The sequence below is a fragment of the Asterias amurensis genome, chromosome 20 (assembly GCF_032118995.1).
Source record: "Asterias amurensis chromosome 20, ASM3211899v1".
In the NCBI taxonomy this organism is placed as follows: Eukaryota; Metazoa; Echinodermata; class Asteroidea; order Forcipulatida; family Asteriidae; genus Asterias; species Asterias amurensis.
In genome coordinates this window covers 393120-410897 of record NC_092667.1, presented here as the reverse complement: position 1 = coordinate 410897, position 17778 = coordinate 393120, and the positions used below count along the sequence as shown (strand labels likewise).

General features: G+C 38.9%; 1 protein-coding gene across 1 annotated transcript in view; it reads left to right on the top strand.

Annotated features, from left to right (window-relative positions):
- Nucleotides 1–655: 655 nt before the first annotated feature.
- Nucleotides 656–17778, top strand: part of LOC139952112 (zinc finger C3H1 domain-containing protein-like) — a 44033-nt gene continuing 26910 nt past the window's right edge. Inside the window, exons 1-12 of the mRNA XM_071951069.1 lie at nt 656–1172; nt 3059–3287; nt 3918–4056; nt 4498–4669; nt 6119–6279; nt 8772–8928; nt 10713–10756; nt 12019–12222; nt 13088–13315; nt 14902–15042; nt 16060–16269; nt 16810–16961. Coding sequence (XP_071807170.1) covers nt 683–1172; nt 3059–3287; nt 3918–4056; nt 4498–4669; nt 6119–6279; nt 8772–8928; nt 10713–10756; nt 12019–12222; nt 13088–13315; nt 14902–15042; nt 16060–16269; nt 16810–16961 — 2327 coding nt within the window. The 5' untranslated portion in view covers nt 656–682. The remainder of the gene's footprint in view (nt 1173–3058; nt 3288–3917; nt 4057–4497; nt 4670–6118; nt 6280–8771; nt 8929–10712; nt 10757–12018; nt 12223–13087; nt 13316–14901; nt 15043–16059; nt 16270–16809; nt 16962–17778) is intronic.

Sequence of the window (17778 nt, the reverse complement as noted above, 5' to 3'; positions counted from 1 at the left end):
GTGAATAAAGATTTATTCATTTTAGTTCCTACCCATAAAAATAAATAACAGTGCACACACATCGTTGTGCACAAAAAACTGATTTCGAGACCCCCCTGAAGTAGATTTTGAGGTCTCAAAATCAAGCACTCTGAAAGCACACAACTTCTTGTGACAAGGGTGTTTTCTTGCATTATTATCTCGCAACTTCGACGACCAATGAGCTCGCAAATTTTCACAGGTTTATTATTTTATGCATATGTTGAGATACACTAAGTGAGAAGACTAAGGTTGGTCTCATTGATGCGCACTTCACGAAAACTGACTGGTCGATTCAGTTTGAAGAACCCATTCATCGGGTGGTTTTCTCATGCAAAAATCTAATGCGCTGATTTTGACATGGATTTAACATTGCAAGGGAATCTGAAGTTCAATATTGTCCAAAATATATATATAAAAAATTGAGTAGTTTTCACTAGGCATGCTAGGAGGCCGATGGTTTTTTTTATTGGGGGTGGGTCGGGGGTTGCGATAGGGCGCCCTCATCCATTATTTACGTAAGTCGCATACCCAGACTCCACAATTATGTGTGACGCCAAATAATTACGGCTTCCATTTGCCAGACTAACCACATCTGACAACGTTTCTCATCACATCACATAGCGCGTAAAGAAGATCTCAATCAGTACGCAAAGTCACTGTAATGTCTGCCCAAAATGTACCAAAGGAAGTTCAGAACATGATGGAATCAACAGAAAAAGGAGAGTTAGAAGATGGGGAAATCGAGGACGAAACAGGGTTGGAAGTCATGGACGGTTTTGATATGATAGCCGTATCTAGACGTTTGTCAACTGAACATGACCGTCTTCCGACACGATCGCGATTTGCTCGCGGGCGACAATTTAAGTTCATTCCACCTCTGATGTCGGTGCCAGTTACCGGTGGTGGTTCACGGGAAGAATCACCAAGTAGATACTTCAGAAACTACTCCGAATCAGTGACTGGGAAACACCCTTCAAGAAAAAGTGGTTCTAAAACAAACTGGAATGAAACGTCTGGACAGGTGAGGGGAAGGAAACGGACACAGGAGGAAAACAGAGACCAACCGCAGTCACGTGAATCATGGACAACCGGTGGCAGTGGGCCAAAAAGACGAAAAGAAACTGCCAAGGAAACGATGTCAAAAAGGAAATGTATCCTTTGAGAAATCTACAGTTGCAATAAATCGTAACCTCGCTTTGTAACAACTCAGGGCCGAGTTTAAATTGGGACTGATGGTGACAGTGACAGTCAGACAGTCATGACGACAGTGAGGACTGAGTGTGTCCCATAGAAATATATCCTGGAGAACGCTGAGCTCAGCTGCTGCGTTCTCCAGGTTCTATTTATACATACATATGCCAAACATGTACTGTCCCTCTTGCTTGGCTTCCATGGGGTGCTCTGGCTGTTAAATTTACATAAGTTGTTGTGAAATTACAACAATTAAACAACTATCACTCCAGTACTACATGTACCTAGCCAAGAAGTTACTACTATGATTATCACAAATAAAATAAAAATTAACTACTCAAGAAAACTGGGCAAGGGCTTTAAGCTTAAAAAACAGAAGTGTTTTGGGAAAGATTTCAGTTTCCTGGCACCGATTCTTTACTCGTGTTTACCAAAAGGAATATTTCATTTGAGTCAAAATAAGATGCTAATTTATTTCCGGGGGTCTATTTCCAAATGAAAAAGTGGTGGCAGGACTACGGATATTGAGCGAATTGTTCTTGTTGTTTTTAACAGTTTATGCTTATGATTTGATAAAAATTAATGTTTAAAACATTTATAATGTATAAATGTATTAACCATTTTTGAAAGCTCTGGGTAAGATGTGTTTGCACTTTACATAGCAGATGACTTTGTAGTGTTTGAGTGTTTTTATTTCTTTGGGTTCTTATGTACTGCATATCAGCGTAATACAGTTACAGATGTAAATTGGCATCAAGGATAAGAATACCAATAATGGTTTTACCCATTACATCTATGTATACACCCAATGGGTGTTGTACTTTCCCGAGTTCTGTGAAAACAAATCACAGGCATATTTCTCGGGTGGGATTCGAACCCATGACCTTTGCAATTCTAGAGCAGTGTTTTACCAACTAGACCACCTAGATTGCCCGGTAGCCATGGTAGCTAGAGGTAGTTTGAATACTATATTTCAGCAGCGCGTACCGCAACAATTTAATACACTGTTCATGTAGAAATTTGCAATAGGGATAAAGAATATTAATTTTGGTTTTGGTGCTGTGCCGAGCGTGTAAGAGCACCGAATTCAAACTCTGGTGATTCTGATTATCAGAGTGTGGGTTCGTATCCCCAGCTGTGACACTTGTGTCTTTAAGCAAGATACTTAACCGTTGCTTCATCCTTCGGATAGGATGTAAAGCCGTTGGTCCCACATGTTGTGTAACGCATGTAAAAGAACCCAGTGCACTTATCGAAAAGAGAAGGGGTTTACCCCCGTGTTCCTGGCTGTGGCTGCTGTATGCGTCGTAGCACCTTGTAAACCCCTATAAGGTGCTAGATAAATGGATCTCAGAATTCATCACTGCAATAACCTATCTTTCTGAAAGCTTGTATCTCGGCGCCTTGAGTACCTTGTTGGTATACGTGCACTATATAAGACTTCAATATCACTATTATTATTATTATTATTATTATTATTATTATTATTATTATTATTATTATTACTATTACTATTACTGTTACTGTTACTGTTACTGTTACTGTTACTGTTACTGTTACTGTTACTGTTACTGTTACTGTGACTGTGACTGTGACTGTGACTGTGACTGTGACTGTTACTGTTACTGTTACTGTTACTGTTACTGTTACTGTTACTGTTACTGTTACTGTTACTGTTACTGTTACTGTTACTGTTACTGTTACTGTTACTGTTACTGTTACTGTTACTGTTACTGTTACTGTTACTGTTACTGTTACTGTTACTATTATTATTACATTTGTATATCCACCGTGTTAGCACTGTAAACTCAGCATACATGTCTTCTTAACACTTGCCCATTATCAGCCAGCCAGAAGCGAGATGAGAGGCAGAGAGCAAGAGGCAACAGAGGACCTCTAGCAAGAGATGAGGGAGGACCCGGTGGACCATCGGATGAAGACGCCTATGAGACACTCCTACGTAAACACCATGAAGTGCAGGAATTAATCAAACAAGAGAAAGAGAAACTAACCTCAGGGGGAACAGGTCATGGAGGCCAGAGTAGCAAGGTCAAAGGTCAAGCAAAACCAAAGAGGTCAGAAACAAATATTGATTGGTTTATGGATTGGGCTTTTATGTATGCTTAAAGCAAAATATGAAATGATGATCCGTGCAGTCTGTTTAATATATCCAACTTTGACAGTAATTCAGTTTTAAAATATTTCTCTCTGCTATTGGTGCTGGTATGACGCTTATAAAGGGTTTTAGATTGAAAGTAATGCAGTCTGAAGCTAATGCCAATAACGCAGTCCAAAAGTGGGCTCACTTGCCAGGTAGAGTTTGTTCTAAGAGAACTGTCTTACTTTATTCTACTACCACGGAGTAGAGGTTCGGGTTCAGGAGACTTCTCAGTTATGAATATAAGATGCTACGCAATTGTTGTTACAATGAGCCTTCGAGCTGAGCTTGCTAGACGGTGCAAGACGTACTAAGTAGTCATGTACGTAGTATCCAGGCTGGTACTCTGAAGCAGCTACAGAGCTAACTGTTGTCATATATTTATTATTGTTGTCTTGTTGCATCTTTAGAGATCAATTTTTAATAAGATGCAACTGTGAGGACAGTCAAACAATTACTTTAAAAAACAAACTGGTGAAATGCCTGCCATTTTGTTAGGTTGCCCGAACTGTTTGAAAGAATTATTATTTATTCAATTATTGTACAGAGCGAGAGGTCAAAGGTCATCATCCAAACTTGCAGGGAGGTCAAGGTCAAGATCTGGGTTAGCAAAGGAGGTGGCTGAGGTACATGTACCAACCAGTACTTCCTTAACTGAGGCTGCTAGTGACGATGAGGTGGTTGAGGTATGTACAGTATCAGCATTTATTATTAGTATTCATGTACATATGTACATTTAAGTAAACAACAAGTCAAGTCATTTTGACTGGTTACAGCGTCCTCTCTTGACGTGAACTGTGTGACAGCAACTAAACAAATTAATTTCTTTTTCAAATTTCTTTTCTTATTTCACATTTAAGAACAAGGTGAGTTGTTTAACACATATTGACTGGCATAATTTGGTAAATAGTGACCAGAACAGGGACCCATTTTCCTTGGCCTTCGGCCTCGGGAAATGGGTCCCTCTTCTGGTCACTCAAAGTCCCTTGGGGGAATAGACATACACATGTACACTATTTACCGAATTGTGCCAGTCAATATTTGTATAGTAGTAGGAGGGTGTATTCACGCAAAACTAGTGAATTTCACTAGTCGCCCAGGCTTATCGTTATTGTTCCATTTTATAGGTACAGAATGATGCGTCAGATGAAATCATTGAGATTGTAGATGATGATGACGAGTTACTTCATCTAAGACTCCTTGCCTTAGAATCAGCAACAAAGAATGTTACAGAGAGAGAAGAGAAAGAGAATCAAACAGAAGAGCAGAGTCAGAGAGATAGGTCCTCTAGTTACACAGGTACTCACATGTTTCTCCTTTCTTGGGCCCAATGTCATAGCGCTGCGTAAAGACACTGAACATTATTGCAAATTGTCAAAGACTAGCCTTCACAGTTGGTGTATCTCAACAATGCATAAAATAACAAACCGGTGAAAATTTGAGCTCAATCAGTCGTCGAAGTTGCGAGATATTAATGAAAGAAAAAACACCCTTGTCGCACCATGGTCGCACGAAGTTATGTGCTTTCAGATGCTTGATTTCGAGACCTCATATTCTAAATCTGAGGTCTCGAAATCAAATTTGTGGAAAATTAATTCTTTCTCGGAAACTATGTCACTTCAGAGGAAGCCGTTTCTCACAATGTTTTATACTATCAACCTCTCCCTATTACTCAGAATCAAGAAAGGTTTTATGATAATAATTATTTTGAGTAATTACCAATAGTGTCCACTGCCTTTAACGCAGGGACGTGATTTGCCCTAAACAAAGAAGGGGCTGTTTAGGGGGCTGTATGCATGGGTGGGGGATGCTCGGCACCATGTGGTTATGTGTGCATTGTGTTTGAATGATTGTGCATGTATTCCGTAATGAAGATAATGAAAACAACCATAATGAAAACAATCGATGTTCAAACATGTTCAAAACAACCGTTCCGCAAATCATGATATCATGTAAATGGTTGTTGATGGAAAAAGTGTCATCTAGGGCAGGAATTAAAAGAAAAAAATCATCCAAATAGGCAGGTTTTGGGAACTTCACTTCCGTGTTTCAGGGTTATTTTATTATCATTTTTTGTTGTTGAAACCAACAGATCTTTTCAGAACCACCCCAAATCATTTACAATGTAGAGACTATCATTAGGCCTACAGTATATGATGCAAATTTAACGTTATGTATATCGTTGCGGTACCCCCTGCCAAAACATAGGATTCAAACTGACTCTAGCTACCGTGGGGCAACCTCGGTAGTCTAGTTGGTAAGACACTGCTCTAGAATTGCAAGGGTCGTTGGTTCGAATCCCACCCGAGTAACATGCCTGTGGTAACACACATCGGTGTATGGGTAACAAAGCAAAAATTAATATCATTATATGGTTCCAGTTCTGGTGGTGAAGTCATTGGAGTGTGGGTTTGAATCCTGGTCATGGCGTATGTACATGTACTTGGGCAAGATGATTTACTATAATTGCTTCTCTTCCTTCTCTCAGGCGTACAAATTGGTTCATGGGGAAGGGGGTGGGGGGGTTATATTGTGTTTGAAAAAGCCTTCGGAGCCTCATGGCTGCTCAGGCTGTATACTCCCCAGGAAGCGGAGAAAGAAAAAATTGTCCCATTGACCAGGGCACTGATGTAAAGCGCATTGAGACATTATTGTTAAATGCACTATACATGTATAAGTTAGTTATACTAGTTATAATTGTTTGTGCACAAATGCAATCATGTCTGGTTATTATTTTTATTTTTACAGAATCCAAAAGGGCCAAACAGAGGGAGCGACGTAGGAAGGTTAAACAGCTGTTTGAGAAGCAAGGTGTAGCTGCCGAGATTGCTAAGGTCCATGGAGAGAAGGAACGCTTCAATCGCTTTATGGACTTTGTTACAAGCCGGAGCTCCTATGCTTCTCAAGGGGTATGTTGTTTTCAACAAGCTTAAAAATATCTGTTTCTTTAGAATCTTACTTGCAGTATGTGTTGATGAATTTGTTTTGTCTGAAGCACTTTTAATTGTTCAGGCAGTTCATGGTAGTCTGGTCCAGCATTGTAATGGTAATTGCAGTATAAAAAGTGTCGTGGTCGAGCAGTTAAGAGCACCGAATTCAAACACTGGTGTTACTGATCAGCAGAGTGTGGGTTCGAATCCCCAGCCGTGACACTTGTGTCCTTAAGCAAGACACTTAACCGTTGCTTCATCCTTCGGATGGGACGTAAAGCTGTTGGTCCCATGTGTTGTGTAACGCATGTAAAAGAACCCAGTACACTTATCGAAAAGAGAAGGGGTTCGCCCCGGTGTTCCTGGCTGTGGCTGCTGTATGCGCCTTAGCACCTTGTAAACCCTTTGTGCTAAATAATTGGGCCTCAGAATTCATCACTGCATTAACCTATCTTTATGAAAGTTTGTATATATACTCAGCGCCTTGAGTACCTTGTTTGGTAGATACATGCGCTATATAAGACTTTGATATTATAATTGTTGTTATTCAGGCGTTTTTTTTTCTTGTTGTACCAATACTTTTACTTTTTCCAACCAAAAACATTTTTCTTACCAAGTGTTAATCATACATAAAATGTTCACCTGTGATGTTCTGTCTTTTGAAATTAATGTCAAGAACTATTTTCACTTCTGAGTAAAAACATTGCGAGAAAAAAAACGTATCACAAACTCAAAATTGAAAATATTGTACAGCGAACATGACTGAAGAAAAAAATGCTTTGCAATAATGTAAAACCCACCTTTGCTTTAAAGGCAATGGACACTATTGGTAATTACTCAAAATAATTATAAGCATAAAACCTTACTTGGTGACAAGTAATAGGAAGAGGTTGATAGTATAAAACATTGTGAGAAACGGCTCCCTCTGAAGTGACATAGTTTTCGAGAAAGAAGTAATTTTCCACGAATTTGATTTCAAGACCTCAAGTTTAGAACTTGAGGTCTCGAAATCAACCATCTAAACGCACACAACTTCGTGTGACAAGGATGTTTTTTCTTTCGTTATTATCTGGCACTTTCGACAACCAATTGAGCTAAAATTTTCACAGGTTTGTTATGTTATGCATATGTTGAGATACACCAAGTGAGAAGACTGGTCTTTGACAATTACCAATAGTGTACACAGCCTTTAACCTTACATTCATGTAAACTTTAAACATTGTTGGTGAATTTGATCAAACCACTACTAGAATTTCATTTAGTGAAACTGAAAATACTTCACCAGCATTCATTCTTTGGATGGTATGCATCAAGTGTAGTCAGGTAGTGTGTAAGTCCTGTGTGTTGTGTACTGTGTGCTGTGAGACAGTGTTTCTCCTGGTGTGTCTGGCAGTGGCTTCTGAATGCGCCACAGCACCTGTAAACCCTTTTAATTTTGGTCTGATCATTTCAAATTATCGTTGCGGTACCCGCTGCCAAAACATAGGAATCGAACTGCCTCTAGCTACCGGGCACTCTCGGTAGTCTAGTTGGTAAGACACTGCTCTAGAATTGCAAGGGTCGTGGGTTTGAATCCCACCCGAGTAATATGTGATTTTTTTCACAGGACTCGGGATAGTACTGAGAATACCGTGCTAACACAAATAGACTGTGTATGTGTAAAAACCAAAATTAATTTTGTGTCTGTCTGTTTAAGCGTCGAGAGTACCTTATTGGTAGGTCATACGCTACATGTATTAAGACTATATTGTTTTAAGTCATAACAACTAAGCCTTGACAAAAGTCAGTTGCCATCTTTTACTATAATCAACAAACATACTAAGTTCCTCAATAGTAGGGGAGTTCATCCTACACTTAAAGGGTCTGCAGACGATTTCACAAAACTCTAGGATTAATCCTAACTCGAGTTAGGACGTGTACTCATCCTTACTTAGGATGGGTTCAATGCTTCCTACGTATTTAGATACGGAACTGAACCCGTCCTAAGTCATAAGATTAATCCTAAGTTAGGAAGAGTTTGGTGAAATCGACGACTGGGTACTTTTTGCAACACAAAACACAATGTCCACAGATTAACATTATACTTACACAGTTTGAAGATAATGATAGTAGAAAGCTTCCCTTAAAATATTACTTGCTGGGGTGCTGTAGTTTTTGAGAAATGAGTAAAAATAATTTTAAAAAAATCTCAGTTTTAGGATGTTAATATGTAGGTACTTACCAGTTTTCAGACCATGTAAGTTAACTATAAATCTATGGACATGGTGTTTTGTGTCCTACAAAAAGTATGCAAATCCTTCAAGTTTAAGCGCTTCTTTGTAAACTCATTTTTTTGTAGTGCAACAAAGTTGTGTACTTGTTAAACTACTATGGATGCTGGGGTGCTTCTTTAGATCAAGGATAACTAAAGGTTCCTGCTTTTCTGCATCTTTCAATATTTTTTGCTAATTGATATATTTTATTTTATTCAGAGTAAATATAGGAGATCACCCTCCATTGGTAAGGAATCTAGCAAGTCTCAAGTTCTAGAGTCTTCCACGATTGACACGGTCACTCCAGCCAAGGAATTCCAGTTTGATAACTATGATGAGGTCGAGATGGAAGTCAGTGAAATAGAAGAGTCTCCAAGTAAGTCAAGTCATGTGGTACACCTACAGCCTGGGCCCAATTTCATAGAGCTGCTAAGCACAACAAATTTGCTAAGCATGAAATTTCTTCCTTGATAAAAACAGGATTACCAACCAAATTTCCACGTGATTTTCAGGATAAGCTAACAACCTGATTTGAACTGCCTCTAGCCACTGGGCAATCTGGGTGGTCTAGTTGGTATGACACTGCTCTAGAATTGCAAAGGTTGTGGGTTCGCATCCCATCCGAGTAATATGCCTGTGATTTTTTTCACAGAACTCGGCTAAGTACTGAGTATACAGTGCTAACACACATCGGTGTATATGGGTAAAAAACAAAATGAATACACAACAGCTGAATACCAGTAACAAGCAATATGCAACAAATAGAAATTTGGTTGGTAATCCTGTTTTTATCAAACAAGAAATTTCATGCTAAGCAAAATTTTGTGCTCAGAATCTCAATATACAAATATAACATGGTTTGAGGTCGAACAGCCAATAAAAGCTCCCTGAGGTATTGGAAGTTGACAAACAAATCAACTTCCAAATTCGAGTAGAGCTCATATTGACTGTTCACCCGAAAAAAAACATGTTATACTTGTTTGAATTTACTTCATACACATTCAGTTATAAGAACAATATTATTATTATGTGTGTGTGAATACTCCTATGGTACCGAGCCAGATGCTCAATAGGTGCTTTATGCTAACCATAATCTATTTTATGACACACCTCTTGTTCATGTTGTTTGTTCTGTATTCTGGTTGGCTAAACACGGTCACGTGGGGTTAGCTACAATGTACATACGTACCTTTTGACCAGTACTTGGGGAATAACAGTGTTCGGACCCGGTCTTCACTGCTTTGTAATGACCGGGTTGGTGGCTGGCGCTGTTAACGGACCGAGCCGGAGGCAAGGTCCGTTAACAGCGCCAGCCAGTATTAATAAATACCTTTTAACGAATTAAACAGCAAAAATTGTCCCAATTTGGTGACCCTCGCCGGTACATCCAGACATGTTCAGGGGCCATATTTGAGCTTTTGATGGTTCCCATTTCTTTCGTGCGTTATCACATTACTGATCGTCGAGACTTGTGACTCTTTTTAATAATGGTCTGTTCAGCGCCTTCACTGGGGTCGAAGGAGGCACATGATTGGACGATAGCTGTTCTTTGTGCAGTAAAACGCGCGCATGAGCTCAGCATCCATGTAGGATGTCGCTGTAAACAAGACCATATAAGGACAAATGAGTTTATACGCGCGCTACCTCAAAATTGATACATTTTCAGCGCGTACGCGCAAAAGTTTTGCAATGAAATTTTTGCAATGAAAACTAACATGAGTATAAATAAGCATGGGATACAGTGCAACGCGTAAGTTTTGCACAATGTATGCTGATTTAGGGGCCACTTAACTATCCAAAGCCGGTCTTTATACCGACCGTTAATACACCCCCACGTGACCGGGTTTCGACCAATCAGAGACTTGAAACCGTCCAAGGTATTTATTAATATGAGTTAATACTACATTGTAGGTGTATGTGTTTCACATACATACATGCATACTATACATCCTCAGCATTTATATCAGGTGCCTTTTTCCTAAGGTTACAAAGCACCTACAAAAAGATGCGACAAAGAAGTCCAAACTCAAGATGTTCCAATGTAAAGTGAAATAAAACAGTCACAATGTCATTTATTGTTTTGCATTTTGTAAGTGTTGAATGTTGTGCAATAAAATAAAAGTATTTTCCTAATCATATAATTTTGCTGGTTTCTTTCAGTTGCAACGCCTGTCGCTTTTGACACCAGTGCACCGCATGAGTTTGTAAGTAGCATTTGCATACCCCAAAAAGTAGCCCTGAACATTTGGAAATAAGTTTGTTTGCACACCGTTTTCTTGTCTTATGAAAGTCTGAGTCCTTTACAAGACCTGTTCAGAGTTGTCCACAGTTTTTGAAGAAGCAGGTGAAAAAATTTAAAGGAACACGTTGCCTTGGATCGGTCGAGTTGGTCTTTGAAAAGCTTTTGTAACCGTTTGTTATAAAATGCATATGGGTAGAAAGATGTTGTAAAAGTAGAATACAATGATCCACACAAACATTCCTCTAAATTGCACAGTTTTCCTTTTACCTCGTCGAGTATACGGTCAGGCACTTATGGCCGACCGTGTTAGTTCGCACAGTAAAAGGAAAACCACGCAGTTTTGAGGCAAATTTGTGTGGATCATTGTATTCTACTTTTAAAACATCTATTTCCAACCATATGCATTTCATAACAAACGGTTACAAATGCTTTTATAGACCAACTCGTCCGATCCAAGGCAACGTGTTCCTTTAAGTAGCCTGGTCAAAGGACTGAGCGAGCATGAAGCGTAAGGGGGAAGCCCGTTGTCCTTTCGGTGACGGGTTCGGGGCCCACCCAAGGGTCTAGGAATTTTTTTCAACTCTAGATTCTCTGTGGTGGGATATTCCCCCGGTATAGCTTTGACGTCATTCCAGGGGCTCTACAGGGTCAGCCCCAAGTGCCCTGCTTGTGGAACGGGTCACTGGGGCTGGCCCCAGGTGCATGACGTCGCCACGAGAGGGCGGGTGATCATTCGATTAGCTCTTGTCAGGGGCTCACCCGGGTGAGCACCGCGGGGTCGACCCAGGGAAGCTAATTGAACGCACCCAATGACTCCTGAACCTGCCATAGATTCTACTTTCATTCAAGTATTTTTATGTTTTCCATTCCATGTCAGTTGGGAAGGGTTGTTGGATGAAAACTATTCCAATGAGATGGATGCCTCCTCAATGCGTTGCATGTAAACAAAGTACAGCGCGGCGGAAAAATGGAATTGTATAGAAGAAATGTTTTTTTTATTTAAAAAAAAAGTTTTTCACTCGTTGACTTTAGCTTGATGAGATCAAAAAAGGACAGAGTAGCTGGCAAAATAACCAGCAGCCATGGCCTCTGGATAACAATTCTTGAACACTCAGCAATTACCATCTGAATTTGCATCAGAAAAACATTATTTTACATTCGCTTTGTCATGGTTGCCATGGCAAGTGACGAATTCTGGCTTGATTTTTGTTTTACTTGTGACAGATTCAAGGATTTACTGGTTCAGAGACGGACACATCTGTAACTATTGGACAATCTGATGGAGGAGCCAATGATGTTGCCATGGTTGCTAAGGATGATGAAGATGAAGATGATGATGAGGAAGCTGTGATGGCTTTGAGAGAGCAACTTCTTCGCTCTTTGGCTACTAAGAGAGCAGCTAAGGCTCAGGCTAAGGAACAAACCGAGGTAAATAGGATTTGAGGCATCGATGGTGAGGTATCAATATATATTCGGTTTGCGGTAACACCATGTGTGTATCTACTTGCCAGGTAAAGGAATGTAGTTGTAAAAAAAGGATTGTAATTAACTGTAGTATCGCGGAATCAGTTCTTAAATTGGTCTCAACGTTTCGACTATGTAAATCGCATTTAGCTGGTTTTTATGGAATGCACCCTGGAATAAAGGTATCGGCAAAATAGGGAGATCACTAATAGTAAAGAGAAAGATGGTTCAGTTGGTGGAGTAGCCGCATGTTAACTTGGAGGTTGTTTGGTCAGATCCTGCACTAGTCAAATGTTCTAGTCAAAATAATATTCTTTAAATGTTCTAATCAGCTCCAATTTGTTGTTTATTTACTCAGTCAGTTCCTCTCTTGTGGGTTTATCACTTGTTCTTTATTCTGCAAACATTCTCAACAACCTAGAGTTCTTGAAGACACTGGACACCTTCGGTAATTGTCATAGACCAGTCTTCTCACTTGGTGTATCTCAACATATGAACAAAACAACAAACCTGTGAAAATTTGAACTCCATTGGTCAGCGAAGTTGCGAGATAATAATGAAAGAAAGAACACCCTTGTCACACTAAGTTGTGTGCTTTCAGATGCTTGAATTCGAGACCTCCAAATCAAATTCTGAGGTCTCAAAATCAAATTCAAATATTTTAGTGAGAAATAACTTCTTTCTCGAAAACGACGTTACTTCATGTACTTCAGAGGGAGCCGTTTCTCACAATGTTTTATACTATCAACATCTCTCCATTGATCGCTATTTTGAGCATTTACCAACAGTATCCAGTGCCTTTAAATGCTATTCTTGATATTGCTTGCAGGTTTCGACAGAGGAGTACATTCCTGATGAGCCAATCATCCGGGGGCCAGTCTATGAGCCATCTCCCATTATAACAACCTCCTCCTCAGATGCTCCTATCCCATTTGTACAATCAATACAACAATCCTCATCCCCGCAAACATCGTCTCAGTCTCCATTCCAGAGTTCAAGTCCTGCCACCATTAAACCAGTGGTTGCTAAGGCCAAGGTCAAAGTTCAACCTCCAGCTGTGAGTATTTGAAATCTGCTTAATAGAACATGTAGCTTAAGTAGGCTGCTAGTCTTGTGCTTATTCCAACATCCAGATCCTTTCAAAAAAGATTTGGGTACTGGTTGTAGGACACAAAACAAAATATATCCACAGATTAACATTAAACTCACACTGTTTGAAGATAATGATGATAGAAAGCTTCCCTTAAAATATTACTTGCTGAGGTGCTGTAGTTTTTGAGAAATAAATAAAACAAGTCTCAAAACAATTTCCGTTTTTTAAGAGACGCAAATTACTTTAGCATATAAAATGTATTTTTTTGACATTGTTTTACTTATTTCTCAAAAACTGCAGCACCTCAGCTAGTAATATTTTAAGATAACCTTTCTACTATCTTCAAACGGTGTATGTTTAATGTAAATCTGTAGACATTGTGTTCTGTGTTACAACAAGTACCAAAATCTTTTAAAGCAAAGCACCAAATGTTTCCCAAAATTGATGGCCAAAAAGGCTCAACTTTCTTGAAGTCCAACCATACGCTCACTTTGTCGACAGTAGCAGTGTCTTAAAATAGGAGCTTTCTACATAAACAGTGTTACATGTAGCTGCACACTCACACATTGTCACAGTAGATTTGACATTTGAATTTGAAGGGGTACTTGTATCAGGAAGCTGTTGATTTAACTTGTAGTAATTTGTCATCAGGTTTCATGTAGATCTTGCAAACATTGTAAAAGAGGGTCTCCAAGATCAAATTAAATTTTGCGTGCAATTATCTTCCAGAATTTGAGCATGAATTGCAGTACCCTTTGTCCGACCTTGGATATGGGCAAATGAAGCATAACAGCATGAGGGACTGTTCGGGTGGGTATAGTCGGGTTCATACTTCCTGCGAATGCAATACCAATTTGCTTCAGTTGACTTGTGCTCAACTCCTGTGAGACTTACATGTAGGCTGCAAAAACAGCCCTGTGAATTCAAAATTTGCTTCTTATTCGCATGCGCAGGAAGTATGAACTGGGCTTAACCCAACATTGACCCAGTGTGTATACATGTCTCCTGATGACATTGGCATCCCATGTACAAATTGAAAACAGGTTTATCAGGTATCTGTTGTCAGGTTCTTGAAAGTTGAGTGAAAGTTGAGTGTACACTGGCTAAAACCAAATGCACCCTGCAGAAAAATGAGCTTTAGAAACTTCAAGTTAATTGCTTCATCTTGGGCCTTTCTGAAATCTCGGCTTAAGATCCAGATTGACGTGCCGTTTGATGTTCGAACCACCTCCGTGTGCAAAATACAAGCTGGGGGCCACCATTGGTCTATCTCCCGTGTTTATTTTCTTTGGTCACCTTTTGAAAATGACATTTTACTGCGTTGATGGTGAACCAAAACTTTGTCTACACAGGCAATGGCGCGTATGTATGCGCGGTCGAACTGTGTATTATATTCTATATCTACCTATGGCCAGTTCATACTCAATGCGTTTCCACTGCGTACCAAGCGTGCGGAGCCAAAGCCAGAGATAAAGCCCCAGATTCATGAGGGAATGCTTATCAAAAACATCTTTAAAAATGGTTGACATTATTGTATAATTTGTATGTAGATCCCAACCCATAAGCCTGTTGTGATTCAGTTTGGTGATGACACCGATTCCAGTGATGATGAACACACTTATCCAAGTCAGAAAGTCAACCAGATCAGCCTCCTAGATCAATTCCTGAAAGAAGAGCGGCGGAAAGTAGACGTAAGTTCAGTTCATTTCAGGGTTTATTTCCCCCTAAAATAAATTAATTCCGGAAATTACAGTGTAAGGACCCAGTATTTTTTGTGTGGTAATGACCGGGTTGGTGGCTGGCCACTGTTAATACATTTTCAGCGGCCAGTCCCCGACTAAGAGTTCATATATTCAAGGCTGGGTCCTCACACTAGCATTTTCATTAATAATTACCTTTTAACAAAAAAGAAAAATATCAGAATTTGTAAATTTTGTATTTACCAATGTTATATTTAATTGTTCTAATTGAGGTTCAAGGACCATTGTTTATGGCTGTTAAATTTTTGTTTAGCACCCAATCTCTTACACAGAATAAATATGATTTCATAAACTGTTCAGACTCTAGTCTTATCCCAAATTAGGACGAGTTACTCGTCCTAACCTATAGGACTAGCCATCTGGTTTTTTTTGTTTCTAGGACCAGTCATTATTTCCTTGTGAAATCGACCCCTGACTACCTTTGAAATGTAAAATGTTGGTTTGGGCTTTATGCTTTGCAATGTGTATAAGGTTCTTGTGCATAGCACTGGCTACAGTACCTTAAATTGATACAATGTCTAGACATTCAACATCTCCATCATCTTTTGTCAAAATAAATATAACAGAAATATACACACAGAAAACAAGGTTTTGATATCCTTAGTAGATCAAGTGTTTAGCCATGAGATAGTGAATCCTCACTCACTTTGAATGAAGATGTATGTGATTTAATTTACCTGTAGAAGTTTCAGCTTCATTAACGTAAATCCGTTGTACATGCGAAAATAACTTTTGTCTCAATGTGAAATTGTTTAAATCATTTCTCAAAAACTGCAGCACCTTAGCAAGTGATGTAAGATTAATGTAAATCTGTGTACATTTGTGTTTTGTGTCGTACAAAAAGTACCCAAACCCTGTAACAGAAAATACTGCATAGCTGATAACCCTGTTGTTGCTTTTACAAGTGGGTACTACATTTAGACAATGATTTGTTAATACACTTTATAGGCCCAGAAGAACAAGTCCAGGCCCCTACCCTATCCAAACACCCCAGAGGTGATGCAAAAGCTCCCCGAGGTTCAACGAGCTGAGTATCGCAAACTAAAGGAAGAGATCTATCGCCGAGAACAAATAAGGCTGGGTAAATTGACGCCTAGTGGTGGAGGTAGTCCTGGTACCCAGTCACCCATTAAGGATGTCTCCATATGTATCACAAAGGTATCTAGCAGTTTGTAATTAATTTTGTTATTAATTTTCAACTTATTTTGTATAAATATTGTAAACATGTATAAATATTTATACATAGTTTTTATCTGTTTGAAATGATACCTGTAAATGGCGGTTATTGGCTGTTGCATGTCCAACAACATTTTTTTTTAAATAAATAAATAAAAATTATGTACAATTTTGTAATACATACATGTAGGTCTCCATATTATCCATTTTTCTTAACATTAATAATACACAACATTTATTAGGCGCTTAATCTGGTTGTTTCTAAGCGCACATTCAGTATTTTACTGCAAGGTATATGATACCAACACCTAGCCTGATAGGCTAGTTTATATTTTGTATCATTTTGTACATAAGTAATTGTTATTAACCAGATGTGGGGAAGCAGTCTTACATACCACAGAAATTACTTTGCTTTTGTTTCTCCAAGCCTGTCTGGAAGTTTTTTGTATTTGCTTGTCATTACATTGAAATGGCTGAATAAATAATAATAATAACAATAATAATGTTTGATTTTTATGCCAGATCGGTGACAAAATGGAAAGGAAAGTTGTGGTAAAGGAATCCAAGCTTAAAGATAAAGAAGGGAAGGCAGAAGAAGTCCCGGTAAAATCTGATCTTATGAATAAAGACAAGCAGCAAGTTATTGAACGCCAGGTGGATCTTGCCAAACACAGGTATGGTCTCTGTCTAAAATAATTAAAGCAATCATCAATTAATATTGGTCTGAACCATGTATTTGTATAATAATAATGGTGGCTTATCACGCATATCCATCACTCAGTGACACTCAAGTTGCGCCTCAAATAGTTGCGACTTCGACACTAGTCTTGACTAATTTTTAATTCCCAATATGCATCGTGGCATAATGTTTGCCACAGGCGCAATATATCAAAATTTGTGTTTAAAGGATTGAAGGATTGTGTCACTGATGTCTGATTGTGTGTCGTAAGTAAGTTATGTTGTCGTTAATAGTCTTGAGTGACACAATTGGTTCACCAAGCAGGAAGTCGCGACTATTTTTATAATAGTTGAGCTGGCACGATTAACCATTGAATAACAGTAGATGCGACTCAATTAAGCAATCAATAGTTTCAACTTTAACACTAATCACACTAGTTGCCCAGGCTAATAATCTTAACAGGTCTTCTTGCATTCAGTGGTTAAAAAATACTGAAAATTTAACTGTATTTATTTCCAGTTTCTTCTATTAGAGAGAAGGGGTTCGCCCCGGTATTCCTGGCTGTGGCTGCTAAATGCGCCGTAGCACCTTGTAAACCCTTATAAGGTGCTACATAATTGGGTCTCAGAATTCATCACTGCAATAACCTATCTTTCTGAAAGTTTGTATCTCAGCGCCTTGAGTACCTTGTTTGGTATACATGCGCTATATGAGACTTTGATAATATTATTATCATTTGAAGAAACTATTTCTTAAAGAAAACACAGAATCCTGTGAATTCTGTATTTTGTTACATGTAAACTGTTTATTCA